General features: G+C 51.2%; 1 protein-coding gene across 5 annotated transcripts in view; it reads right to left on the bottom strand.

Moving 5' to 3' along the window:
* HERC1 (HECT and RLD domain containing E3 ubiquitin protein ligase family member 1) overlaps positions 1–26,589 on the bottom strand; it is an 80,422-nt gene that overhangs the window by 29,653 nt on the left and 24,180 nt on the right. For 2 of the 5 annotated variants that reach the window (XM_072981635.2, XM_072981637.2), the window contains exons 14-42: positions 25,882–26,103; positions 25,038–25,190; positions 24,490–24,622; positions 24,057–24,248; positions 23,500–23,724; positions 23,043–23,216; positions 22,436–22,550; positions 22,192–22,312; positions 21,008–21,179; positions 20,513–20,819; positions 19,617–19,737; positions 19,036–19,087; positions 14,882–15,153; positions 13,736–13,951; positions 13,308–13,428; positions 12,895–13,132; positions 11,849–12,045; positions 10,976–11,131; positions 10,105–10,211; positions 9,163–9,273; positions 8,890–9,066; positions 8,140–8,379; positions 7,401–7,484; positions 5,926–6,455; positions 4,012–4,790; positions 2,757–2,955; positions 2,041–2,201; positions 1,278–1,394; positions 912–1,143 (exon numbers count right to left, since the gene is read on the bottom strand). In XM_072981635.2, the coding sequence (XP_072837736.2) occupies positions 912–1,143; positions 1,278–1,394; positions 2,041–2,201; positions 2,757–2,955; positions 4,012–4,790; positions 5,926–6,455; positions 7,401–7,484; positions 8,140–8,379; positions 8,890–9,066; positions 9,163–9,273; positions 10,105–10,211; positions 10,976–11,131; positions 11,849–12,045; positions 12,895–13,132; positions 13,308–13,428; positions 13,736–13,951; positions 14,882–15,153; positions 19,036–19,087; positions 19,617–19,737; positions 20,513–20,819; positions 21,008–21,179; positions 22,192–22,312; positions 22,436–22,550; positions 23,043–23,216; positions 23,500–23,724; positions 24,057–24,248; positions 24,490–24,622; positions 25,038–25,190; positions 25,882–26,103 (5,924 nt within the window). The remainder of the gene's footprint in view (positions 1–911; positions 1,144–1,277; positions 1,395–2,040; positions 2,202–2,756; positions 2,956–4,011; positions 4,791–5,925; positions 6,456–7,400; positions 7,485–8,139; positions 8,380–8,889; positions 9,067–9,162; positions 9,274–10,104; positions 10,212–10,975; positions 11,132–11,848; positions 12,046–12,894; positions 13,133–13,307; positions 13,429–13,735; positions 13,952–14,881; positions 15,154–19,035; positions 19,088–19,616; positions 19,738–20,512; positions 20,820–21,007; positions 21,180–22,191; positions 22,313–22,435; positions 22,551–23,042; positions 23,217–23,499; positions 23,725–24,056; positions 24,249–24,489; positions 24,623–25,037; positions 25,191–25,881; positions 26,104–26,589) is intronic. The other 3 variants (XM_072981639.2, XM_072981636.2, XM_072981638.2) reach the window with 3 other exon arrangements.

Raw genomic sequence — 26,589 nt, 5'->3', positions numbered from 1 at the left:
AAGGAGTCCTACCTAGCGCTATCATCCTTCCTCTTGGGAGATGGCTGAGGTGGCGGGGAGAGAAAGGACTGAACAAACACAAGAGGTGCCCCAAGCCAAGGTCACGATGAGGTCAGGACCCCCTTTGGATGTTGTTCGGTGCGTGAGGCCGTTCACTGCCCAGGGAAGCCACGTCTCCAAACAGCAGAAGCCCCCTCTCGGCCATGTCCTCTCCTCCTCCTCCTTTCTCAATGAACCCTTTTCCTTTTCCAGTTCACCAGGTAGGCTCCCTTTCCTCCTTTTAAGAAACTTTTCAGAACTGACTGTTTTCTTTTTAGTTTCCGCCTGAATCCAAGGCTATTCTTCCGCTTATTATTAAATGTATACGATTGTTATTTCTTAAAGTTTCTGTCAGCCTCCCTGAATCGCCGCTCCTGGTTCCTCCCTTGCCCTCCCCTGGCTTCTTCATCTCCTCTCTCGGAAGAGAGACTGGGAGGAATCACACAGGACTTCAGAAGACAAAGGGGGGGGGGAAATCCCTGACGCAGGGGGGGCAGACCCAAGGCCCATCTTCCCCCGGAAGTGCCAGCCTGCTTCCCATGGAGCCCACCGGAGGTGCCCGGGAAGAGGGCATGAGGGCAGAGCAGCCCGCCTGGCATCTGTTCCTCAGCACGACAGTCTGAGGCAACACTTCTGGACCTGGAGGCACCCTGCCATCATCATGACTAAGGGGGAGCAAGAGGGGGTCCCTTCCAAGAATTTGTCCAGCACGGCCTTGTGTGGGGCTGTGGAGGTTTCTTTGGGACTTGCTACCTTTTTAGTAATGAACAAGACTTCATGGACGTGGGCTGGGGGCTCCCATCATGGGAAAAGCTCAGGCTCGGGGTTTGTGTGGGAAGCCTGGGAAAAAAACAACAACAAGGGCACCTTACCTTTCACTGAAGCCTTCTTCCATTTCTGTGGCGTCGACTGAAGGGATGTCCCCAGGAGACTGCAGGTAGCACTGGTCGCTGGACTTCCCACCGCCCCCAGGAACGGCCGTACTGTGGCGAGAATCTGCCGAGTCCTCCAACTGAGGCTCTTCCTCTTCCTCATTCCCAGGGTGCTCAATCATCCACATGGCCAGGACGGTAATGTTCTGGGCGTCTGCTTCGCCTCGGGCACCTAGGAGACCCAGGAAAAGCTCCACTCACAACCGCATCCCTGATTAGGGAAGCAACACGCAGACCATCTATTAAAAGCGGCCGTGTGTGTGGCTGAATCCTGCAGACCCACTGACGGCAGATGGAAGACCCTACCTGTCGCTTCCATGGCTTTTGCAATCTGCCGGAGGGAGAAGCCCATCTCCAGCAAGGGCACGGCGATCGCAGGCGGAGGAGGAGAGGTGGAAAGGCGGCTGCTCGGGTCTGACAAAGCTGTGGGTTTTGGAAGGGAAGGATTAGTCTAAATCGGCAGCAGCCACAGAGTTCACTCCACCTTTCTTTCCCACACTGCCTCTGGTCAGCGGAGAGAGAAGCAAAGAGAACACTGGAAGCAGCTCTTCTGAAGGGGAGCAAAATTAATTTGTTTTAGAAGAGGACCTCAAAAAGGCACTCACTGATCCCTCGTCGTTCTTGCAAGGGTGTGGCGATAAGACAGTAAGAAGCACAGCAACCAGACTAGTGGCTTGTCCTGTAGAACCATCCGCTAGAAACAAGCTAGCCCATGGATTGGCTGACAAATTCTAGCACCTACAAAGTTACTAGACAATGTCTCTGAGCTCCAAACAAGAAACATTATTGGAAAAGCTACTAATGGAAACCCTTCTGCCTTGGTCGAAGTCATAAAGGCAATAACAAAATTTACAGAAGAGGCAGCGATGGCTGCTCAAGAATGAGGTCTTACTGAAAGCCCCGCAGTCCTCAGGAAGGCCTGGATGCCTGTGTTTCAGCTTCCTGGCCCCACGAGCGGTTACGTTAACAGAGAGGCATTTGAGGGTCCTGACTGACAAGAGGCCAGGACGAAGCTGTATACCGAGAAGCGGCCTTCACCCCTTTTGCAAAGGCTGCGGACGCATCTTACCTGTGCGATTGGTGGGTCTCGCAGACTGGGAGTCGGGAGAGGTGAGCGATTGTCTCCTGCCCACCTCGTCGGAGGGAGATGTCGGCAAAGAGGATATGGGGGGAGTCTGGGCCCGTCTGGCTGGAAGCACAGCTGTTGTGGGGTAGCTGGAGAACATTTGCCTTTTTTTTTAGAAAGGAAAAGAAAACAGAAAGTGATCGCATCGCAAAACCTTGCGGTCAAAACAGATGGACTCTTCCATATTCTTAGGAATGACTGTAATCAACCAAGAAGAGTGGTTTATATGGAATCTCGGAAACCTCAGGGCCTCCTCACAGGGTGGGCCACCTCCCCAGAACATCCCTCCTGGTTTTGAACCCATCACTTCTGAACCTTCAAAGATGTTTCAGAAGCAATCTGAGGCCATTAGGGACATGGCGATGACTAACACTTCCCAATAATCTCAGTCTGGCCCTGCAGATTAATCAGCGTTACATGAACAGTGGAGGGAGAACAATGTTGCACCTCAGATTAGCCAGGAAAGGGGGCTGCCTTTAAAAAGAGTGACCCACGAGAAAAGGGCTTCTTCTCACACTGCTTTACTTGGTGCCCCTACTTGTTGACGCTATTTGCAAATCTTTTCGGAAAGCAAGAAATACAACGCCAAGGAGCAAGATGACGACAAGCTGGCCGGGGCTGTTCCTCGAGAGCAAGGCCGTCCCTCGGCCCATACGCACCTCAGCAGGCTCAGAGGCAGGACGCCTGGCGACTCGGAGGCAGGCACGGTTTCCGTATCCGTGACCGGTGTCGTGGCGGTGGTCGTATCCTCCAGAGAGCTGCTCATGAACGACGTGGTGCTCGAGGCGGAGGGACTCGTGGTCACGGGGGTCTGGGCCTGCTGGGCCGGGTCGCTCTCCTCGGCTGGCTGGTCCAGCTCTGCAGAGAAAGGCAACCCTTTTCCTAGAGCTTCTGACACAAGAGCCCAGAATTCTGGGGCTCGTCATCTACAGACTCGGCGCAACTGGCAGCAGCTAATGGATTGGGGCGCTTTTGTGGTCCGAGGGTGCCACCTGGTCAAGGACCTGTCTCAGACCACAGCAAGCTGCGCATGCCTTACATGAAAGCCAAAAGGATGCTAGTCAGAGAACCATGGGAAGAACGCAGAAAAGGAATGGCTTTCTTGAGGGTCCCCGTCCACCCCGCCTTCTCTCTCTCTCTCTCTCTCTCTCCCCCTCTCCACACCTTCCTCAGATCTGAAGAGTCTCCCTTGGTGGCAATCAGGGTCCCGAAGGTCTCCTCCTTAGCTCTTCAGATCTCCCCAACGTCTAAGCCGAGTGGCTTCAAGGCCATGTTGGGAGATTCCGACGGAAACAGCATTACACGACTGGCCCTGCATCTCTGAACAGAGACACCCTCCCAGTCTCTACCAGCTAGAACTTTCATCTTACTGGGCAAACGTCCTTGTGGAAATGTCACAAGAATACACACACGGTGTTTATCAAACAACTGTGGAAAGGTGGAGGAGGGAGAAGCCGAGCTCAAAACTCTCGCTCAAGATCTGGGTTCAATCCCAGGTGGCTGGCTCAAGGTTCACTCAGCCTTCCATCCTTCCAAAATTGGTATACTGAGTACCCGGCTTTCCGGGGTGGGGAGGGGGGGAAATGTGTAGCCTGCATAATTAAATTGTAAACTGCCCAGAGAGTGCTTTAAGTGCTGTGGGGTGGTATATAAGCAGCACACGTTGCTCTTTTTTTAAAAAGCAAGCTAAACGAAGCGAACATGGAGAGGCTGTTGACAAGCATGGGTACAAACAAACTTGACTATGAACAGATATAAGGACGGCAGCTTGACCTCCACTGGGGTAGCGCCACAATACCCACCACCCCTCAGCCTCTGCAGGGGTAAGCGCTGGCCGTCCCGCAGCCTTTACAGGGACACAAGCAGAGAAGGAAACAGGATCTAAGCGAGCCCTTCAGAGCCTCGACAGCCTACCTTGCTTGATCTTGCTACCACACGGGTCCTCCAACAGTCCATGAATCACTAGTTTGTAGATCATCGCTTGCGCTCGTTCCAGGTCCGCCAGCCCCAGCGCCCTCTTGATGGGCGAGCGCAGGACCGCCCGTTTCACCATGTGGCGCATCAAGAACTGCAAGGCGGCCCGCATCTCCACATCTTCGTGGACCACGGGAGAGCTCGCACAGTCTGAATTATGGCCGCTCTCCGCCAGGACTTTGGGGATCAGCAGCAGCTCCGCGTATTTACTGCAACTCAGGAGAGTGCTGAGTGACTTCATCGCCCCGAGGTAGAGGTACGACAACTGCACCGCCCGGATTTCCGACTGCACAACGTCGTGATTCTTGGGAGCGTGATTCTCGTGATTCTTCCTTTTGCCTTCGGCGTTCGGATGCTGGCCCTCCACGCCCAAAGAAATGGATTCTAAAGAGAAAGGCGGGATTTCGTTTTCGGATCTGGCGCTCGAGGCTCCGGGTCCCTTGGCCTCCTCGGCGCTTGGCACGGGCTGCGCCTCAGAGGCAGGATCGCCTTCCGGCTTCTGGTCGACGTCTCCTTTGTCTTCCGAGTCGTGCTTGTGTTTCTTCTCATGCCGCTTGGCGCTCGGCTTGCCCAGGTCTTCGTGGATCCCCGTCAGGTAGGTCAGGTCCAGCAGGACAGTGGCGGTCAGTCCGCGGAATCTCGCAACGTCAAAAGGCAGGGGCTCGCAAGGTTCCAGATTATACAAGGGGGTATCACTAGGCGACCAAAAAGTTGGGAAGCTTTAATAAAGATCAGAATGACACAGGAAGAAGCAAGTGAGGGAGAGACGGGAGGAAAGCACAGGAAATAATGTAGGCAAAATAAGACGTAAAATATAGTTAATCAAAGTCTAAATGAATTGACAGTCTTAAGAAAATAAATCAGTGTGAATGAGAGGAAAGAAATGAGGGTTGTGGTAATGGGGAAAGGTGATACTCAACACAAAGGGTAACAAAGCGTGTGGGTGTCTTCAAAACAAAACATTTAATGCCCAATACGCCACACAGTTTGTCACTACGCAACGGGGGGGGGGGGGAGCGGATTGTGCTCATGTAGAAACATTTATTTTCTCTGGATGGCACATCCCAGCCAGCCAGGAAAAGGTGCCTCTTTGAATGATCCCCTTTCAGAATCCCCACCCCGCCCTCCGTCAGCAGGGCCTACTGCTTGGGAGACAGCCGTCATCCCAAAAGGTCCCTTTCTCAGAGGTGCTTCTTTTGGGAAGTGCCGCCCGAAAGGACGAAACGGAAAGGCCTGGCCAGGGTCCTGGGCAGCACGCAGAGGGGCTCCCTGCCTGGAAGAGCCACTGCTACAAGGGCCCTCCCAGCTCATGGATTGCACTGAGCAATTTTTTAAAAAAGCCCTCTCCTGCCAAAAGCTTCAGAAGGGCAGGCCGGCAGAGAGATCCGATCCGATCCTCTCCGACACTGGAGGCCCTCGCCCTCGGTCAGATCTGCGTGGACTTGGATCCCTGCTTCAAGCAGGGGAGCTGCCTCAATGGCCTTCGAGGCCCCTTCCCGCTCCATGATTTCAGGATTCTGACATGCCAGAGAACTCTCTGCTCTTGTTGCTGCCACTGTATAACGACACACCCCCCCCACGCTCTGCCTCTTCCCGTCTTGCCTCTGGGATGTTTCAAATGATAAATGATGTTGTTTGGCTTGTGTCAAGACCCACACTCTTCTCACTTGCCCACAAAAGGAAGCAAAAGCCTTCAAGCCCTGCCACTGGTGAATTGCCCCGAGCAGCCTCTCTTTTCCCAGCAAGCTAATGAGCGCAGCTACAGGCGAACTGCTCTGCCCCGTCCGAAGCCCCTATGGCCGTTCTCGAGCCCACCAAGTTATCCAGCAGAGGTCAATACGGGGTCCGCTGTACCTGATCGTGATCTCGGCTTCGTCCCACTGGACTTTGGCGGACGTGCTGCCTTCTTTGACCACGCCGAGCAAGGTGGCGTGGCGCCCGGTCTGCTTGTGGACGCAGCGGCCTCCGACTCTCAGCCCGGCGTCCACCCCGCCCATCACAGCCAGGACCGGCCACACTTCCACGCAGAGGGTCTTGAGCTGGGCCTCCGAGAGGTCGGCCAGCCCGTGCCGGCCGCCCCCGCCGGGCTTGCTCTTCTCCTCCTCCCGACTCTCCTTCTCCTCCCGCCCCTCGCTCTCTTCCCGGCTCTGGACGGAGCGGCTCTTCTTGAGCTTCTGACCGGCTTCCTTCAGGCAGGGCTTGATCTTGTGGAGCCGCTCCATCATCTTCTTGTTGATGCAGTGCGTCCAGCGGTCTGTCCGGTGGAGGATGCGGATGAGCTGGATCGTGGCCTCCGCGAGCACTGTGGCGACGGGGCTGCAAATGGGGTCCCCCGGCAGCAAGTCCCGTGGGGTGCCACGCATCTGCATGTCACAGATTTTGACCTAGGCAGAGACACACGGAAGATGAGCAAATTCACTTAGCCATCTTCCTGTCAACAAACTGGAGAAGGTTCAGAGGAGGGCAACAAAGAAGGATGATGGGGTGGATAAACCCAGCCCTAGGAAGAAAGGCTAAAAGAACTGGGCACTTTTAGCCTGGAGAAAAGAAGACTGAGCAGAGACTTGAAAGGTATTCCTAGAGAGAAAGGACACAGTCTGTTCTCTTGCTCATTCCAAGGACACGGAATAATGGGCTCCAGTGAGAGGAAGTCAGATCTAGGCTGAATATCAAGAAAACAATCTTAACTGCTAGCGCAGTACGACAACGGAACCCATGACCTCGAGGGGAGGTGGTGGTGAGCGCTCCAACGTTGGAGGCCTCCAAGAGAAAATTAAGACAAATTAAGATCTGTTTGGATTTGAATTTCTTGTATTGAGCAGGGTATTGGACTCAACGGCTGTAGAGGCCCCTTCCAACTCCATGGTGCCACGATTCCATGATGATTTGTAAACAAGACATCTGATTTAATAGAGGGAGTTGAGGGGTGCTTTTATTTGCTTTGCTTTTTGGTAGCTGCAAAACATACTTTCGTTGAGACACTATAGCAGGACAAAATTTTGCTATAATGACAAACTCATGTGAACAAAGTTCACCCTTCCGTATTGTTCCAAAATACTTCAAAATATAGAATGCTTAACAAATTACATTTTAAAATAAACCTATATTAAGATTAGGAAACAAGACATTTGCACCAATAGACGAAGATAAAGACAACACAGATACAGAGAGAGAGAGAAACAGATTTGTTAAGAGCTTAGCCATTTAGAGGTGGAGCGGCAGGGGAAATATCTGCGTGGAAGATGTCAAAGGCACTTCCCAAGTCAGGGTCCCACAGGCTGGAGCGCTCGCATGGCAGGGGCAATTCATTTTCATCCTATTTCAATTACCTTTTCTCCAGGGTTACTGCTATAAAACATCACACAAGGATATAATTCTGCAGCATCCACATCTTCAAAAGCCAATTTTGGTTCCTGGAAAAGCCAGCAAATCAAAACAAAAACAAAAAAACAAAAAAAAAAAGGTTAAGCTGGCAGGACTCCCCAATTGTCCATTTCAGCCACCCATTTTATAAGAGGCTGCTTAATCCTTTAAAAAAAAAAACCAAACAAAGGACACACCATTATTTCTAAATGTTATCAAAGTGAGGAATTCAGAAACAATGACTACACAGAGGAGGCCGTTACCTCGAGGGCCATCAGAGTCACAGCCACGATCTCACCCCTACCAGCTCCCTGTTCCATCCGGGAAGGAGCCGCCCCTGAGCATCTGTCCTACAGGCTGGGAAGTTCTACTCCCTGGAGATAAAAACTGACACATTCTCCCGTTTCCTTCCACTGAGAATGCAGTAGATCACACCTAGGAACTGCAGGCCCTGGGGCCGAATCCGGTCCTCCTGGGTCCCAATCAGGCTCCTCCCCAGGGACATCCTGTGGGTGTTTTTTTCCAGCCTTTCCCCCACATTTCTGCTACCAGGAACAACTCTGAAGTTAAAAACGTGGTGAAATACTTGGCCCCACCCTTTGTTTTTGCCTCCTTTTTGTTTCTTTTGCTGGAGGTGGTTCTCGTGACCTAGATTTCACTGGGGGGGGGGGGGGAACGGGGACTGAATGCCGTTTCCTCCCCTACCTCTCCATTTTTGCCAAAGGAAATGGTTCTCGCTTCCATATCCAACACACAAGTGATAAAGTCTCCTTGGGTGAAACTGGTCAGCGTCAGGGTCTGCTCCCCGTTATGGTAGAGGTTGCCACTATATGCCCGGTACAGCCACATATCAGAGGTGGTGCGATGGTTGAAATCGTGGACGGGCCACCGAGACACTCCCACGCACGTCCCTTCGTTGCCTCGATTCTCCTTCACAATGTAGAACTAGAAACCACAAACAGCACAGAGAGGTTTCAAAAACTCCTGCTGAGCAGGACTAAGTAACACAGAGGCCAGGAGGAAGAGAAACATTCCCTTGGAGCTAATTTGTGTTTCTAACTGGGCCGAACAGCCTACTGTTTCTCAGATGACCCAATGATCCTCTGGCCTCATCGGACAAGGCAAGTGGCCCCACGAGGCCTCTACCCAGACTTCTCAAAACGGATACAGACAAAATGGTGCCCCTCACCAGCCACACCCACCCTCAACACACACAGAGAGAAAAAGCTATGAATCAAAACTGAGGCCATCCGGTTTGCAGAGCTGAAAAATTCTATGGAGGTCTGGTTGCAAAATTTAAGTTCTCTGCTACCAGTCCCAGAAACATATCTCCATTTTGACCGGAGGTGTGACAATCCCAGAAAAATCCGGCACCCCAATACAGACGGATCACAGATTATCTCTACGCTTGGCCTTGTCTCTCTCTCTTTCGGATAAGCCCTCTGTTCCCCTTACCTTCCACTGGTAACACCCAGAAGTGACTCCCGTGGACGCGAGCCCGTATCCCTTTCCGCCACTGCCGTGTGTTAAGATCTGGCCGTTCTCCACGAGGCAGCACTGAGCCTTCTCGGGGTCGAAGGAGACCTCCTGGATGGGGAGGTTCTCGTCCTCTTCCTCCGATTCACCCTGTTTCTTCCAGAAGCAGAAGAACAGCAGCTCACAAGGCAATATTCAGCCAACAAGCCCGGCAGGGAAACACCCCGGCCAGCTCTCGCCCAAAACCCTTACCTGCAGTTTCATTTCTTGCTCTTTCTCCTTGATCTGAAGGCCGTGCTTGGCTTGAGCAACTGGACTTTCCCACATACAGTCAGAGAGAAGGGCAAATAACCGCTCAATCACCTGGCGGGGGGGGGGGGGGAGGAAGAGTGGTCGTTTTAGAAGAGGTAGCCGTGTGAGTCTGTGCCAGGGGGTATTTGGCAAAACTAAAGAAACATTAAAAAATAAAGAAAACAAAAACGCCGTGGCATCTTAAAAGACTAATTGCTATATATTTTCACATCAACTTTCATGGACAAGTCCATTTCCTCAGACATCCGCTTCGGTCCGAGGAAGTGGACGTGTCCACAAAAATGTGCATTCAAATGTAGCAGCTCGTCTCTAAGGTGCCATGCCATTTTTGTTTTCTTGATTTTTTTTCTTTTGTTTTTGCCTGTTGGGCAAAATCATTTCAGAACATTTAAATTCCAACCGTTGACGAGTAAGGTGAAGAATGCCTTTCCCTGCCCTGCTTCCCTGTCTCAAAGCCATGGGAACTTAAAAGCATGTTTAAAAATTCAAAAACACTTCTCACTTCCTTTCCTTCCAGTACAAGGCAAGCTTGATTAAAGTGGCTTCCAAAGTTTAGCCAACTCCTTCAAGTGAGACTGACAGCCAACGAGCAGTTCTTAACTGACTATCCGTGGGTACCTGAAGATCTACCTAGGAGAGCTTTAGAAGGCCCCTGTCGCTCAAAGGAGAATAATAGGCTTGGCAAAAAGGGCAATGCGGCATGATGTACACATCCGAAAATGTCCCGGCAGCTGCCCTGCCGCCAGGGACTGACTGCAGGGCAGGGGAAGAAGCTGTGGCCAAGTTTCCCATCCCTTTAAAGAGGGAAATGCGGTGAGAATCCTCCATGTGGTAAAAGCGACAGATTACATTTGAGAACATAATGAGAAAAGTCTTTAGGACCTGAGCCATCTGGTCGTCTTCCACACCGGATTCACAAGCAGGCAACACAGCTTCCAACACATGGAGGGCAAGCAGCCTGGTCCTCAAATTGCCAACCAGAGGTACACCTAAAGCAGGGTTCGGACAAAAAGTGGGTACAACCGCTCACTTCTAAAAATACGCCCAGTCACATCTGGAATTGCATGTTTAGTTTTTACAATGGCATCACATCTCCCGGTCAAAGGAAGGAAATCTTTGCTCACATCATTCTGGCAACTGGGAATGAAATGTTTCGAACATTTTCTCTCCCTTGGAGTGAAATTATGAGAGGTTTTGTTGCATTTACACTTCAGCACATTTTCACACACAAAAAAACAATGGAGAGTGTTTTTGAGCAGCACACATACAGTACATAGGCCTTGCATTTGGCACAAAACACAAAGGCCAGGGTGCTGATGGATTTTATGGCACTCGACCGCCACCCTTTCTTGCTTTTGGCAGGGCCCCATCCTGCGGCTGGGCTCAAGGAAGGGCGCCAGGGACAGCCCAGAAAATGGTAACCACGCTATACACATTCTGCTATTCCAACAGGATTTTTGCCCATTCTTTTATTATGCCAATAAACATTTCTGTGCAGACCTCCCATATTTTGCTAAGGTCCAAAAACCCCACATTGGTCTTTTAGCTCTCATGAAGGCACAACAAAACTCATAGGAGCTGACCCACCTTTTCAGCGGATCTCAGTGTGTCCAGACACCCTTTCCCAAGAATACCTACGACCATATGCTAACATTCATCAAGTAAGAAGGAACAGAGATTCTGCAACTAACTGTCAAGTCATTAATAGGTGTGAACCTCTGTAAGGCGAGGCATAGACATGCGCCACCCTTACCTGAGCAGCACTTCTGAGAAGCAATGTTCAGGAGCACCTCGGTCCATTTTGGAGAAGCCATTTTTGACTGAATGGCCTTTGAAGAAACCACCCTCCGGAGAAAGACCAAAAAGTCTCCTAAATGTAACTCGGCCGCATGCTGCTTCCGGAGAGCCACTGTGGGTCAAAAAGAACACATCCTCAAGAAGGTGCCGACACATTTTTTTCTTCTTCAGAGATGCCCTAATCTGCATAAATTCTGCCTGAAGGGTCAGCAGGAAGAGAAACCCTGCATAGCCTCCCATGCTGACAGGAAAACACATTTTGGCTACGCTGCCATTTCCCCACTGAATTATTGATCTGGTCTGCTTTCGTCTCTGGAGTGCCAGCCACTCCTTTTTGCCAGTTCTATGGGAAGCCCCCTTGGGCAGCGTTCTCAGCCAATGAACACCTAGAAATGTTTCATGTAAAGTAAATGAACAACACGTGCTATGCCCACATCTTGTTCCAGGAAGCAGCATCACCTTACAATGCTTGTGTTCCTGTCCTCTAAGCATTAAAGGGGTGGGTGGGCTTATTCAGCGAGGCCAGGGGCTATTTTTCAGCTTTGCCAATCGTCCCGTGCTCCCAAGGGGGAGGGGGCCAAAAGGGAAGGACACGGCCAAAGAGGCTAGTTTTAAAAATAGAGAATGCTCTGATAGGGTTCACGTAATTCCCTTCCGTGCACCCAAACCCAAGCCAAGGACGACAGGGGATGCCCCAAGGGGAGCAGGACAACTACCCCATCCCACGTTAGTCTTCGCGGGCCACCCTTGGTGTGATTAACTCCTTAACACCCCCCCGGCTGTAATCCCCCCCCCAGGACACAGCCATACTGCTACGAAGGCCCAGTACCTCGGAAATCTTTCCTTTCGTTTTCTCCGTTCGATTCCACCTTTTTTTCATCCTCCTGTTCCTGCTCCCCGTCTTCTTTTTCCCCAAAGGAAGCCATCAGCATCACGCCCGCTTGGGATAACAGGTTTTTCAGTTGGCTGCACAGCAGGTCCAGCAGGGACTGAACCACTTTGGGGCTGAGCTTATCTGCGTAGGTTCTTGGGGGGGGGGGAAGAGGGACAAGGAGCAAACGACCCGTGAGTGAAGAGGGCAGGGCCAAGGGTTGTAAAATGTGTAGGATCTTAGCAGGTCAGAGCATGGATGCTAAAGGAGGTGGGGCAGAAACTGAACTCTCCACCCTTTGGGCAGGCAGAGAACAGTCTCTGATGTTCCCCTTCCATCAAAAAGCCGCACTTCAGCACTAAAACTCTGTTCTGTTTCTGCTGGCAATATTTGTCGTCCCCCTCCCCCCCCGGGCATGAAGCAATTCCTAAAGCAAGGGGAGTGGCAGACGGCTCCAGATGTTGGTGGCAGCCAAAGACCAAAAGCAAAAAGAACCAACTGATCTTCCATTCATTCATTCAGTCAGTCAGTCTGTCAGTCAATCAGTCAGATCGATTGATTGATTGATCAATAGATTTTTATACTCCCCACCTGGCTACCTAGGCTACTCTGGGAGGTTCACAACAACAACAAAAATAAGACAAAGATCAACATCAACTAACCAAATAAAATAACATGAAATAATGAAGAAAAATGAACATATACCAAACATCATAAATTACTTATACAGATTATGAACTTATAAACATTATGAACCATTTCTTTTCTGCACAAGGCCCACAGGTGTACTTGTGGGGGTGGAGGAGACGAGAACAGGCTGTTTTTCCTATTATCGGTGAAGCCATAGCAGAAGGATCAAAAATGATATAGGGACTCCCACCCACCCACTTCTCTTTCCAAAATGCTTCTCAGTAGCAAGTATTGCTTGACTGGGATGAAAACAACAGCTAGGTTTAAAATCAGGATGCCTGGGGGGACCCATGAACTCAGTGGTCTGTACTTACCCTGTGGTGATGGCAAGGATCTGGAGCAGCCTTGTGCTGGCTACTTTTAAAGCGGTGCTCAGCTGGGAAACCCCCGTTTTGGGCAACAGCTGCAGCGGCTGCCCGAGCATGGTGTCTGTGCCGCATAACTGGGACAAGACGTTTAACAATCCCGTAGAGATGGCCAAGGAGACGTCAACGGGCTGGTAGTGGACGCTGAGGGCAAACACCGTGACCAACAGCAGGCGTTGTTGCGCCTCTAAGACACCCACAAAGACAGAAGGCACAGACACGAAACGGGAGAGAAGAACTGACTTAGAAACAATCCGCCCTGCGAGCAGGCTGCCGAAAAACGACATGTCATCAAACAACACGTCACTTGTCGGCCGTCACCCAACGGAATCGGCAGGGTTTCACTGGCTCCTCGGACTTACCTATGTGGTGTTTATTGGCCTGCAAGGCCCGTTCCAAAGTGGCAGAGAGCTGCTGATAGATCTTGTGCACGGCCACCTGAATTTCAGTCTGAATGTTTCTCTTAGCCGCCCTGATGCCATCCTATGGAGAATGGAAGGAAGCAGATGGCACCGCCGGGAATCCAATTTTAGCCTCTTCAAGTAGAGGAGAAAGCTCTCCAGTGATTTGAAAAAACAGGACTCTCCCTGCTAGCTTTCATGAAAGTAACTTTCAGCAAAAGCAATGGAAAGCCTGGGCAGGTGGGGAGGGCGGGGGAAGAAGTTATAGAATGGACTATTCCGGAAAAGGGTGCAGCTGCCAGCTGGCTTATTGGGCACCAATTTTTAAAGCAGAAGCTCAGCAGCCCTTTTGAGCTGGGCGGCTGGAGGCACCACCAAGCACCGCTCACCTGGTAGTGATGCAGACGGATGCTCTCTCCATTCGAGCCGGCTTGTCCGACGGTGCCCAGGCCAAAGCACCCAGCCAGGAACTGCAATCTCACAGAGGTGAGAAGTGAAGATGACTGGAACGCCAGCCCATGGCGGTTCCCCAGGGACGAAGTGCTGCCTTTTTCTTCCATGCCAGAAAGCAACACCAGGATCTGATGAAGGGCCTCCAGACGCAGCTAAAAGCAGTTTAGGAAAAAAAGGTTGCACTTTACCATTTGTGAGATGAAGCTACTCAGATGTAAGGATAACAGTGCAATGTCGCCAACTGGAGGAACACGCGCAACAATGTTCTAGGAACAAGCCAGGAAGGAACAGGAAGGAAAACGAAGCGGGAAAAAAGGTCAGGTGATACGGGGCAAACCAGAACGGCTTCTTAATATTGTTTCTCTCTTCCTTCCAAATGGCCAGCATCCACAACTCTACACGGAACATCACAAAGCAACACCATCTGATTGGCTTCCACAGTGCTATCATGCTCAAGGAGAAAGAAAGAAAGAAAAACCCCAGCATGCTGTGTGCTTGGGAGGGCTCCCTTTGCTTCCCCACAAAATATGAAAGCAGCTGCACAGAAGGCATCGTCTGGTCTCAGGCATGCCACCACCCTCTTTCCAGGAGGTATCCCCAAATGCCCATCTCTCCGAATGGGTGGAGCTCAGAGGCCATATGTTAAGGGCACTGGCGCTCCGGCACTCCCAGGCACTCCACCTGAAGCAGCCCCTCTGACCTACAGATGCCTTGTCTGCAAGAGGACGTGGTTGGAGGAGGCTTCTCAGAATGTTATTGGCTTTGCTGAGAAATTACATGTCCCTTGGCTTTCAATTTAAAACAGGAAAGACAGGTCAGTTTTTAGTGGCGGGAGTGGAGGCAAGGACTGTCTTTTGGGGAAAGGACCCTTCAGGAAGAGGAGATACAATCAGCAGTGGCTGAGAAATGCTGAATTATTGCAAGCTGCAGCTAAGGAGAATGAGAAAGACGCTGCTCAGAAAACATACAGTTAGCAAGTTACTATTTTTAGCAAGGCTTCCAGACTCCAAGCATGGAAGTGGGTGTCTAAGTGGCATGACTGCCTCCGTGGTGAGGGAAGGAAGGATAATGATGAACCGCACCTCTGCTCTCTGCTGCTGCTGCTCCATGGCAATGATGTAGGCTTGAGGGCTGGTAGACATGCTTTCTTCAGACTCTTTAAATCCCGGGGAGCTTCCCACGTCCCCACTAACAAAGCTGATCACATTCTCAATCAGAGTGTGGACTCCGACGGATTTGGTGAAGTCAAAATCCGACTCCCCAAACAAGTACGAGGAGCTGGAGAGCCAGTCTCTGTGCTTCAGCCGACTCCACGAATCGCTCAGGGCTTCAATGGGGCTCTGGAGGGCACCGCCTGGAAACACATGGCACACCGTTTCATAAGTTCCACTGCCGCAATTAAGCAAACGAGCACACCAACCAACCAACCAACCAACCAAGAAGTGAAATGAGCAGCTTGCAGTCTGAAGGAGGTGGAGATGGGGGCTCCTTTCAAATCATGCATACAATTAGCAAAGTCTGCTACCAAGGAAAACAAATTCAGCTCTAATCTCCACTTTTTTCTTTTTGCAAGAACCCTGAAGCCACACGTTGGTACAGAAGGAAATTAAAGGCAAAAGCCACTCAGACCACTCAGCTAAAGGCGAGAAAACTGAGCAAGACGGTGTGCAAACAAAAGAACAGAAAGTTAAGGGAAAATAAAGGAAGCCTGCTACGAAATAAACGGTGCGTCTTTTATTTTAGCTGCTCATATGTAAAGCAAGATTTGAGTTTAAGTTGCAATATTCAGGACAAAGCAAGGACAGGATTTAGAGCTCGCTTAAGATGGAACAGTTACGTCGGCAGCGGGAGGGGGAAAGGGCAAGTAAACCGGTGCACACCCTCTCTCTTCTGCCTTCCTTCGGGACGGCTTTCAATTTACCTGCCGTCTTACAGAGAACCAGCCTTACTGAATACAAGGAGGGAGAACCGAGCCATCGGGGCAACCGTGAGATTCCCACCCCTCCGCCCTCCAGCCCCACAGAGGAAGTGGGGCCACCACTTAGGATCCCAAAGCCCCTGGCACTCGCTGCTCTGCATAACCGCCTCAAAGCCCAAGTTGCCGAGAGAACAGGCTTATGCCTCGGCAAGAGTTCCAGGGCAAGATCCAGCGCCCAAACAAGGATGTTCGGTATCACTCTGTGGATCTGAAACCCATGCAGTGGAGGCCCTTCTAGCTCCCTGCTGCCAAGTCTGCCTTTGACACTCTGCAGCACCTCCGATGCAACTACAGACGAAGGCCGCCCACTCTCCAACATACAGAGGGGCATCTTTTGACTGTGCATTTCTCTCTCTCTCTCTCTCTCTCTCTCTCTCTCTCTCTCTCTCTCTCTCTCTCACTCACTCACTCACTCACTCACACCCCTCTCTCTACCTGCTTGCAACACCATCTGCTTTATTTCTGCTTTATTCTTAGAATGTGTCACTCCTTCAATCCATCATGTGTCATAAAGTTGACCATCTTAGTGCAAACATCCAAAACGAATGCAGTAAGTGGCAAAGCCCCTCATCCTTGGAAACAGGGAAGCTGCAGGAACAGGGGGTGGGGGCCAGTGGGGGAGACCACATGACAACCAGACCTCCCTGCTCAGTCCTAGCAGTCATTTTCTGAACATGCCTGCCCAGGCTATTCCACTGCTTCAGTTTTTAAGACCCTCATTCTACACAGTCACTGCCATTTCAGTCTGAGGGAAAACTGGCATCAATCCATGGGTTTGAATTCTCTTGGCTAAGATTTAAAAACCAGCAATGCGTTCCCATTCAGACTTCTGCTCGCTGAGAGATGAGCTGTCGTCTCCCCAGCATCTTAGGGTCCGAAAGGTCTTCCAATCTTGTCTAGGTGTTTTGAGAATCTCCCAAACATTCAAATCAAAAAGACGGCACACTCCGTCCATGAAGGCTGCTAAATCATCATATACGGACTCAAGCCCTAGCATTCATCTCGCTCCACGCTACACTGGCAGCAGATTTCAAACGTCCTTCTCCAGGGCCAACACATACGAGAGGTTTTAAAAGGCACCTCTCCAGAAACTCCTCCTCTCTCTCTCTCTCTCTCTCACACACACACACACACACACTTTTCTACAGTGAACCATGCGAAAGAGAGTGGTGAGGTCGCACTTCCGGCTCCCAGCGGTGGGCCGTTGTGCCTCAGGGCTTGATCTGCTCCTAAGCCTCAGCCAGGAAAGGCCACCCAGCGTTTACTTGTCCTTCGGTGCCCGCTCTAGAAATGGAATTTCCGAAATGAAGATGGGGAGAGCTGCTGCACATATTTTATGATCCATAAAGTATGTAGGCAAGCGAGCGAGCGAGCGAGCGAGCGAGGAAAGATAAGAACTGGAACATGCCATCGTGTACTTGCTTGAAGCTCTTCTTTTTTCGGGGGCTCAACTGGCCCAAAAGGAGCAAGCACACTACCGCACAGGGACCAGAAGACAAAGAGAGTCATTGGGTACAGAAGGGCACAGGTCGACCCACCACCCAGTCCCATACGGAGAACAGCTCCAAGGGAGCAGGGAGGATGATTGGGAGGGGGCAGGCGGCGGAAATGTCCCAGGCTGGAACAAGCCCTCACCCTCCCATGGGCATCTTCTAAAGCACCTGCTCCCCACAGCAAGGCTTAAGGCGAACAAAGGGCTAATTATACGAGGCACTCGGCTAATTTCCAGGGGCTAGCTAAGTTTGAATGTTGAAGAGGCTCCATTCCAGGCAGCTGAAGGACTGGGCTCCAGCTGATGGAAGGAAGCCGCCACCAGGTATAAATGGATGATGGTCTTCAGGTTTGCTGGTGGTTTTGCTACAAAAACTAAGACGTTTGATTATGGCATATATGTCGGTGAACTACAGGGAGCTGCAGTCCTCCAAAGGGGTATGCCGTATCCCAACGACCACAGGCCCCTCCGCAGGAGAGACCCCTCCACAGCAGCGGGATCAAAACCGAGAGGAATATCAGGAGACCTTTGGGGCTAAGCACGGCAGTGGTTACCGCCTCTCACAGGACTTGACCTTCAGGAGCCATCACGGTCCCACCCGGAGGAGGAGGAGGAGGAGGAGGAGGGACGTCCCAAAGGCCAAGCGCTTCCCAAGGAGCCCAGAGCAGGGAGGAAAACGAAAAGGACACAAGGCAAAACCAGAAAACGAGATGCTCCTGCTTCCCGGCTCTCCAGGATCTCAAGACCAGGATCCTGCACACTCCTAACGGGGATAATTTACCTTTATCGCTTGCCCCGGGTGCTGGGGGAAGGGGCAACAGAACCACCACCACCACCACCCCGACAGAAAGGCAGACAAGCAGCAAGAGGCTGCGGCTCCCACGGCTGCCGTCTAGCCTTAAGCCAGAGGCATCACAGGGCAAACCAGGACAGCCATTCCAGCGGTACGTTTGTTTTTCAGCCTCGGACATCCCAAGAGAGAAACAGGGTCTGGTTCCCTGCTGGGTCTCCCTGACGGGGGCTGGACTCCTTGATCCTTGGAGGGTCCCTTCCAGCTCTGCCATTCTAAGAGGATGCTGATATATTTGGTTTTCAAACAATGTGCCAGAGAATCAGGGAGATCTCCAACGTTTCTCAGCTCTTTTTTTCCCCTAAGTAAGACCATCATTAATGACAACTGAACTGCCACAAAGACAGCCCCCGCCTGCCACCACCTGAATTCTCGGGCAGCACACAGCTGCAGGAGCATTTTGAGAAGGATCTGGAATACCCCCAGAACCCAGAGCGCGAGAGGGAGAGAGAGAGAGTGATGGTGAGATCATCAGAGGGCCAGCAGGCAAAAGGCAAGACGGCACCCTCATGCTCTCCATGCTGAAAAGCCAACGAGACAGGCAGCTTGGCTGTTCTTTAATGCCACCCCTTCTGCCCTGTGTACAAAGGCAGTGGCGGCGGCAGCTGGCCTGCTCGGGAAGTGTAGGACCAGACACATGGCGTCCCTTTCTCTCCTCGAGCAGCCGGCCACCTCCCAGCATCTGCCTCGCTTTGTGGAGGGTTAGGATCCCAGTATCCCAGATACATCCTGTCTTGTCTGTGGCGCCGTCCCAGAATCCCCTTCCCCCCCGGGGCAACACTGCAAGTGAATATGGAAAGGGGTCTCTCCAGGCAAAGCCCTGCCAGACCCTTCCTCCAGAGAAACTGTGCACTAACTATAAAACAACTGCAACAAATACACACACAATCAATCAATAAATAGCTAAATATATTACCCCTCTTCCTGTGGGACGAGGCCAAGTCCAAATCCACATTCCTCCTTCCGCTCTACAGAGGGGGGGAAAAACAAGAGTGGGGGCATTACTGCCTTGCTCCTTCACTGCACTCACATCATGCCTATCCATACAACTGAATGGGTCCCGCTTTTGAAACTAGATGCTGGAGGGAAAGCGACAGGGAGGGAAAAGGTGTTTACAGAAACTGCCAAAGGCCCTTCTCGGAGAAGAACAAAACCCAAGGGCATCTGGTCTCGGGTGGGCTGGCCCCAAGGATGGGTGGATCGGATCAGGGCGGTGTCCCCGGCAGGCAAAGGGGAGCGTGGGCTTTTCCCAAGAGGGAGATCCTCCAAGAGAAGCCCCTTTCCAAACAGTAGGGGAACACATAGCTGAACTTCAGCAGTGGAGGCAGGAGAGCCTCGTGAGGGGTGATCTCCTCCCACCTGTTGGGGACAGAGTGCCTTAGCCAGGCCTACCAATCAAACCCAGGGCCAACCTGAAACCAGGGCCCAGTCTCGCACAGCCCACGGTCTCAGGAAAACAGACACACCAGGGTAAGGTTTCAACGTCTTTCTGCCTACCAGTGAGTAGCCTTCTTCATCTGATTCAGGTTGGGACAGGTCAGATTCACTCCTTGATTTGATCAGCTTGTAGCTCGAGGGGGAATGGACGGAACGGCTCTCTGCGGTCAGGCTCTCACTTCTGCCGGACAGAGATGACAAGAGGAGGAGAAGAATGGAAGAACCATGGAGGGTAAGACAGTGCGGTCGCCACATCCTTCGCACTGGCCTGAAATCCCCAATCTCATGGCTCTCTCTGTGTGTGGGGGGGGGGGGGCAGGGGTTAATAGGCCCACTTTCCATGGGCTCACCAAGTCTCTCTTTGTGCACAGACCTCCCCTTTGACCCTTATATCAGGGATGGCTCTTTGCACGCATCTCTACTTTTTCCCCCCTATTGGGGGGGGGGAGGCAGAACTAAGAACCCCCCCCCACTAACATTTTCTCCAACAGCTTTAACAGATTTGCATCCCCTTTGTTTATATCGGTATCATCCCAAAACCTAACAGCCGTGTTAAAAGCACATTATAAAACACCGCATGCAAATTGGTAAGCAAGGAACCTTACGCTGACTGCTGATGCAACAGCAGATTCTACATATCTGAAAGCAAGGGCAATCCCACGCCATCGGCTCAGTCTTGAGTGCTGTTCTACCCATGCAGTAACTGGAGAAGCCCAGCCAATCACCCTGAGGAGCTCATCTGACCCTTCAGGGCCCACCTCAGAAAAGGCCCGGACGGTCAGGTTTGCCTTCTGCATCTCTAACTGGGGCCAGTGATGCAGCAGGTCCTCTGGAGCTGCCCCCACCCCCTTGCCCAGGCCCCATTTCCCCCTGCCTTCTCTCAACCTTGGCCAGGTCTCCAGAGCGGCTGGCGACAGGCACAAAGACTAACAAAGGGGCCCCTGGATTCACGGCACCTGGTCATGAGCCCCATCCCCTCCGGGGTGCCGCTGGAAAGCTGCTGCAAAACTCCTTCGTCTCTCCGCTTCTGCAGCTCCTCAATCACGGGGCTGACCCCCAAAATCAGCAAGGCGCACCGATGGATGACCGAGTTGCACGCGGCCGTGTACACGTCCTGCCCTTCGGGAAGGTCTCTGCTGATCCGGCGCTCTTGCTGGGACTGAGAGGGCTGCTCGTCAGCACGAGACCCCGCCCCACCATTTATGCGCTCCCGGTCTCGACTGCGAGCTACCTCACGGGCTGATAGGAAACATTGAAATATTTCTGTAACATGCAACACAAAAACAAACGTCTTAACTTCTAGGCAGAGTGTGATGGCTGCAAACATTCTTCAGCTGAACTTATTTGCCTGCACAGAAAACTCCTGGTGGGAGCCCCATTCATTTGGAAGAGACACCCCCTACCGACAAAGCTTCTGTGGGAGCCCCCCCCCCAAGCCAGATTTCACTTACTCCCGGCCGTCATCACTTCATGCTCCCTCTCCTCATCTTCATCTTCTTGTTCCGGATGTCCCTCGTCCCGCTCTCTCTCTGCCTGCTCTTCCATTTCCGCTTCCTCGTCAATGGTTCGGGTGAAGGAGTTCTCCTGGGCATCCATGTCTGAAGCGTCTGGATTTTCTGACATCTGGAGTGCGAGGGGACAGGAGAGAATGATCCTAAGAAGGTCCAGCAAAAGTTCTTGACATGCTAAAACTCCTGGACTTAAAGGTGCCCTGGTGACTTTCCTGCAGTTCAAGCCACAACAACTGAAGACGGCTCTCCCGTCGGCAATGACAGGAGGAAACGGCTGATCAAGCAATGAGTTACAATCAAAACTGGCATTGATGCAGCTTCGTTGCCAATGACACAGGAGACTGTGATAATTCAGCGGTTGTGGAAAGAAACAGCTGAGTCACACGGTTCTCAGGGGCATGACAGCTGGATTCATGGCCAAGGGACGTGTTGCAGTCAGCAGACGTTTCCCAACCATCAAAATTCGGAAAACACTGTACGGGAATCTCACTATCTGGGCACATGGGAGCAGATGTGTACCACACATCGGGATGATGCTCCCAGTCCAACTTCCCAACTCCTTGAGACTGCTCAGGAATACAGAAGAGCCTTCCCAAAACACAGCAAGAGGGCCGGTTCAGTCCAAAATCTTGTTCTCGTTTATTTACAGGACCTGAAGGCCACAAGAGGGGCAGGGAGAGGGGAGAGCAAGCAAGGCAGGTCCCTCGGGGACCCTGTTTCCTTCCTCAGTATATCAAGGGAGCTGTTCCTGCCTGCGTTCCCAGAAAGGAACTATGGCTGACTTCCTTCCTCAAGTATTTGCAATTTTTTTTCATTCAAAGCTTTAAAACAGTTGACAGATCCTTAAACCAAATACAAAACCCGCTTCAAAACAATGTAGGTGGGTATGAAAGACACAAAACAGACAAAAGACTCAACTAAAACAAAAGAAGCAAAGGGAATCACAACCCACTGTTTGTGGCAGATAGACAGATGCACTAGATGGAGTTAAGCGTGATTAAAGATGAGCGAAATGGACAAATACCCGCTTTCTCCCCCTTCTGTCTCAAAACATAATTGGCCTACACAGTTCCTCCCTGTGCCAGGTGTGACTCTGAAACAGAACAGCTGTCCTCCACTCTTACCCATCTATCTCTTGAGGAAGACCGAGTCTGAATAAGTTCCATGTTTTTGCAAGCCAGCAGACGACTCCGAACTTTATACACGCACCGATATACTTCCACTAATGCTTTGCCAGGCTGATACCTTTTTTTAAAAAAAGGAAAAGAGAGGAAAAAATCACAGATGTTCCGTGGGGGAGGGGAGAGGAGAGGGAATCCTCAGAGGGGCACAGGACGAAAGATGTGAGGATGTTTGCGCGACACTTGCCTGCTCTCTCCACTTGCTTGACTGAGTAAATTTGTATGCTTCAAGAGGGCAGCGAGAACAAATCTGGAGACGGTGTCCAACAGCGATTCGTTGCTCAAGGTGGCACTGTCCCAATCTGAAAAAGGGCCGGGGAGGAGACAGAGCGATGGCGATCCTTTGAGATGCCCAAGGTACGAAACAGCAAGAATGATTCAGCCACCCGACGGTCTCCTCTCCTGCCTCAAACGGTACCTTAAGCCATACAGAACGACCCTCCCAGAACTACTCTTATTTGGCAGGCAGAACGCACTGGCCACTTCAGCGGGTGGCTTTTTATAGGGTCTAATAAAGATTAAAAACCCAATGTTGCTATTCGAATCACATAAAAGAGGGTAAGGATGGGTTAAGCATCTGCAGAAGCTGCAGCTGGATCCAAAACAGACCGGGACCTAGTTTTAGAAAATATAAAGGCAAAAAACTGACAGGGCTTCTCTCCCGAGACGAGCACTGGTAATGCTGAAGTCTCCTGCTCCCAGCTCCAGTGCCCTGACTTAGCTCGGAAGGAAAAAGCAGAACCTGCAGACCCCCTCCCCCCGGTGTGCCTTCTCTGCCTGCAGGAGGCGCTCACCTTTACTCACGGCGTAGTCCTGCATGTTGATCCAGAGGCTACGGGCAGGCTCCTTGGCACACCCCAAGGCCAAATCCACAAAGACAGAAATTTCAGGCCGCAGCTTGTAGTCAAAGGGTTTCCGTTCCTCATTGCCAGAGAGGGCCACTTCCAAGAGAGAGCTCATGGACTTGTCTAAAACAATGTGGAGAGGCCGCTGAGCATCACATTTTGCAGAGACTATGGACCCACAGAGGTGACCGGCAGCCCAATGTTTCAGTGTGGAGGGTGTGGAGGTTTCCTCTCCTGGGTTCCAGCCAGACATGCCCTCCTCCTCCTCCATCACCACCCTCCATGGGCTTTCCACTCCCCAAATGCCACCCGACACACCCTCCAACTGTGGTGGCTTCCGTGTCCACGATTCCCCCCCCCCTCCTTTTTTTCCGGGCGCTGGTTCCATTCGGCTGGAGTTGAATACCTAATTGTGGGATATCCATTTCGGCTCCGTCACTGAACAGCGGCGTCTTCAACCAGTACGCAGCGTCCTGCTCCTCGGGTGACATGGGGGAGCCTTGGAGCATCCCTCCCAGGCAGCGCCCAATGAGCAGGGCCACCGTCCTCTCGAGGTCCACCAGCCACACCCAGGCTTGGGCAGGCTGGGGCAAGGGCAGAACTCCGGCTGGATCCACCAGTTCGGGACCACCTGGAAATGGGGAGAAGCCAGGGCTGAAGTTCCAGCTGAAGGCACCTCCTGGGACCATTCGCGGCTGTCCAGGGATCTCCTCCCAGGGCAGGACCTCCAATCCAAAGGCGGGAACCCCACCCACAAGCCACTGGGCAAACCGGAACTGGCAGGGGATCCCCTTTCTGGTTGTCAAGGCCAACCAGAAAAAAAAGGGGGGGGGAAGTAAAGTAAAAGTGAAATGGATGTGAATGGAGGCGTCTCCTTGAAATTCCTAAGGCTCACAAGCAACACCCAAATCACATCCAATGCCTACCTTTTTTTTAAAAAAAAGGAGCGACTGAACATCTTACCATGGAGAGGCCACTGTAACTCCTGATCTTCTAAAAGCACAGCAGCCGGCAGCAACCTGTTAAGGCGATCCAGGGGTGGCAACAGATCTAGCAGGTAGCTCAGCAAAGGCCGGGCGACGGAGACCGGCAGCAGGAGTAAAGAATTCACGATTTGGCAAAGCATACTTCCTGCCGCAGACACATAGATGACCTCTGAAACGAAGAAAGAAAGAAAACCAAGATCGTTCACAAAGCCTGAAATCCACAGCTAGGATTTCTCGGGTTTCAGGCACATCTCAACGAACAAACACAAAATGCAGAGCAAAAAGAAAAAGGAGCCACCGGAAGAAAATCTAAGCCAGACGTAAACGTTATTTTCCTTCGTTGTGTATTTCTGCGGCCCACCTTCCTTCCTTCCCTCCTTTCAGCAGGGTCTGATTCGCGACGCACCCACCTCTGAGTTTTTCTCCAACACTGCCATTCCAAGAGCTCTCCTTGAGGAGAATCGCAGAGCGGGAATAGATGTCCGTGGCGTGAGGCAGGAGAAGTTGGAGGTGTTTGTGCAAGAGCGCCACACTGCTGGAGTTCTGGAAACAGAAAAGGGGCACTTCTCAGGGGTCTAGGCAAGAAGGGTGGGACTTGCCGCCAGGAGGGCCGGGCCGAGAGGGCTCATCGCCTGCCGATCCATCGACCTGAACCCGGCATTCTGTGTCCCTCTCCCTGGCCTGTGCGGAGGGTCTTCCCCTTCACGGGAAATTTCTTTCGTACATCTGCAAACCTTACAAGCACTGCTCCCCCCCCCTTGTATCTGGATGCCCTTGTTTCAGCTACACAAGCAAATGCGTTCACCACCCAGTGCTGGAAATAAAGGGGGTGATGAATTTGTGGTCTATAGAAGATCAAATGTAAACTCAGGGCTGACCATGACTACTGCTCCCCGGGGTTCCATTCTTTGTAAAGGAAACCCAATCATCATCACGTACGAACAGCCGTGGCACCCACCTCGCCAACACTGCTGATGTGACAATACGCCAGAAGCTGCTTCTGCAAGGAACACAGCAGCTCGTGAAGGTGAGCGGGCTGACTGTTTTCCGATGACGATGTCCCTAGTAAAAATTTGTCACTGTTCTTTTCCAGCTCTCCAAACGCTTGGTCCTAGAATGACAGAAGAATCACTCTGCAAGTTTCTATACAACTCTCTGCTGATTCAACCAGCCTCTTCCTTTTTTCCCCCTTCCAAACACAGGACCTTTTTCCCCAGAAATATCTAAACATTTTAATTAATCATGACTTGCTCTGATCGGGAGCCTCCTGGCAGGTCCCAGGAAAGAGACTCTCAGTTTCGGGTCCAACAAGCTGAGACAGGAGGGCTAGAAATTCATTCGGCTAATACACAATTTAAAAAGGGGGCCTGAGCAGCACATTCTCAGATTGAGGGAAAGTTAACTGCAAGGAACCAAAGAAATTGCAGCTTTTACACCTGGGGGGGTAAAAAGATTCAGAGGAACAAAATGTCCCTCCCAATACACAAATGCTTATCTTTCTCAAGCCAGTTTGGCCAACCTTTCCAACAGCTGCTTCCATCATGCCACTGTTTAAAACAAGCATCCCTTTGTTCTATGACTGCATGACAGTATCTCCAAGCCAATTAAGAAGGAGGGCAAAACTCTCAGCTCTTACTCTAAATGGGCAAATATTCCTCGTTCCAACTCAACATGATGCTAAGAAAAGTGATATGCCTATAGAAGGGAAATGCTTTCATAACCACCTCCCACTCAGTGAAGCTAAGCTCAGTTTTATAGTACTTGACTGGTGTTTGGCAATGAAATTTGAGCTTTGAACTTACAGTATAAAATCCTAAATTGCGCAGAAGAGTCTTCATTAAAATTTCTGCCAGGTGGGTGTCCGGATGGTGACTCTGGGCACCGTAGGTTGGATCAGAGATGTTTCCGTAGGCAATACAGAGAGAGGAGACATCTGTGGTGTCTGAGGGGGAGCTGTAGCCAAGCAGGGAGGCTACATGCGTGTGATCCTGCAGACTGGTCAGGATGATATCCAACTGCATTCTCTGAAAGAGGATGGGGAATGAATTTTTTTTGTACTTTGCTTGAGAAGAAATCCTAGTTAAGCAATCAAATTGAAAATATATATATATAATTTTTTTTGAGAAAGAAAACTGGTTCAGAATCAGTGATCAAACTGTAAATAACATGGGCCATTCTGTTGTTTTGTTTACTTATGGCCACGGCACATAACTAACATAACTGGCTAATTGTTTTCAGCAACATTATAGTTGATCTTTCAATTCAAGTGAGAAGCCTCAATGCTGGGGAATATTAACTTCTTCTAAAATATTCTGATAAGGAACTAGTTAATCCTGTATTTATTACATTCATTTACCCTAACCTAGGAGACTGCCTTCCTCTCCAGGAATAAAATTAATTATTCTCCCCTTACCCACACTGGAACAGGTGCTTCACAGCAAACATAAGAGCACCATCGTGTACGATTAAGTAAGTAAAAACACAAAAACGACAGCATTCCAAAGCAATTC

Source organism: Pogona vitticeps, chromosome 12, assembly GCF_051106095.1.
Source record: "Pogona vitticeps strain Pit_001003342236 chromosome 12, PviZW2.1, whole genome shotgun sequence".
Lineage (NCBI taxonomy): Eukaryota > Metazoa > Chordata > Lepidosauria > Squamata > Agamidae > Pogona > Pogona vitticeps.
The sequence above is the reverse complement of the archived record's forward strand: the minus strand, read 5'-3'. Positions and strand labels throughout refer to the sequence as shown.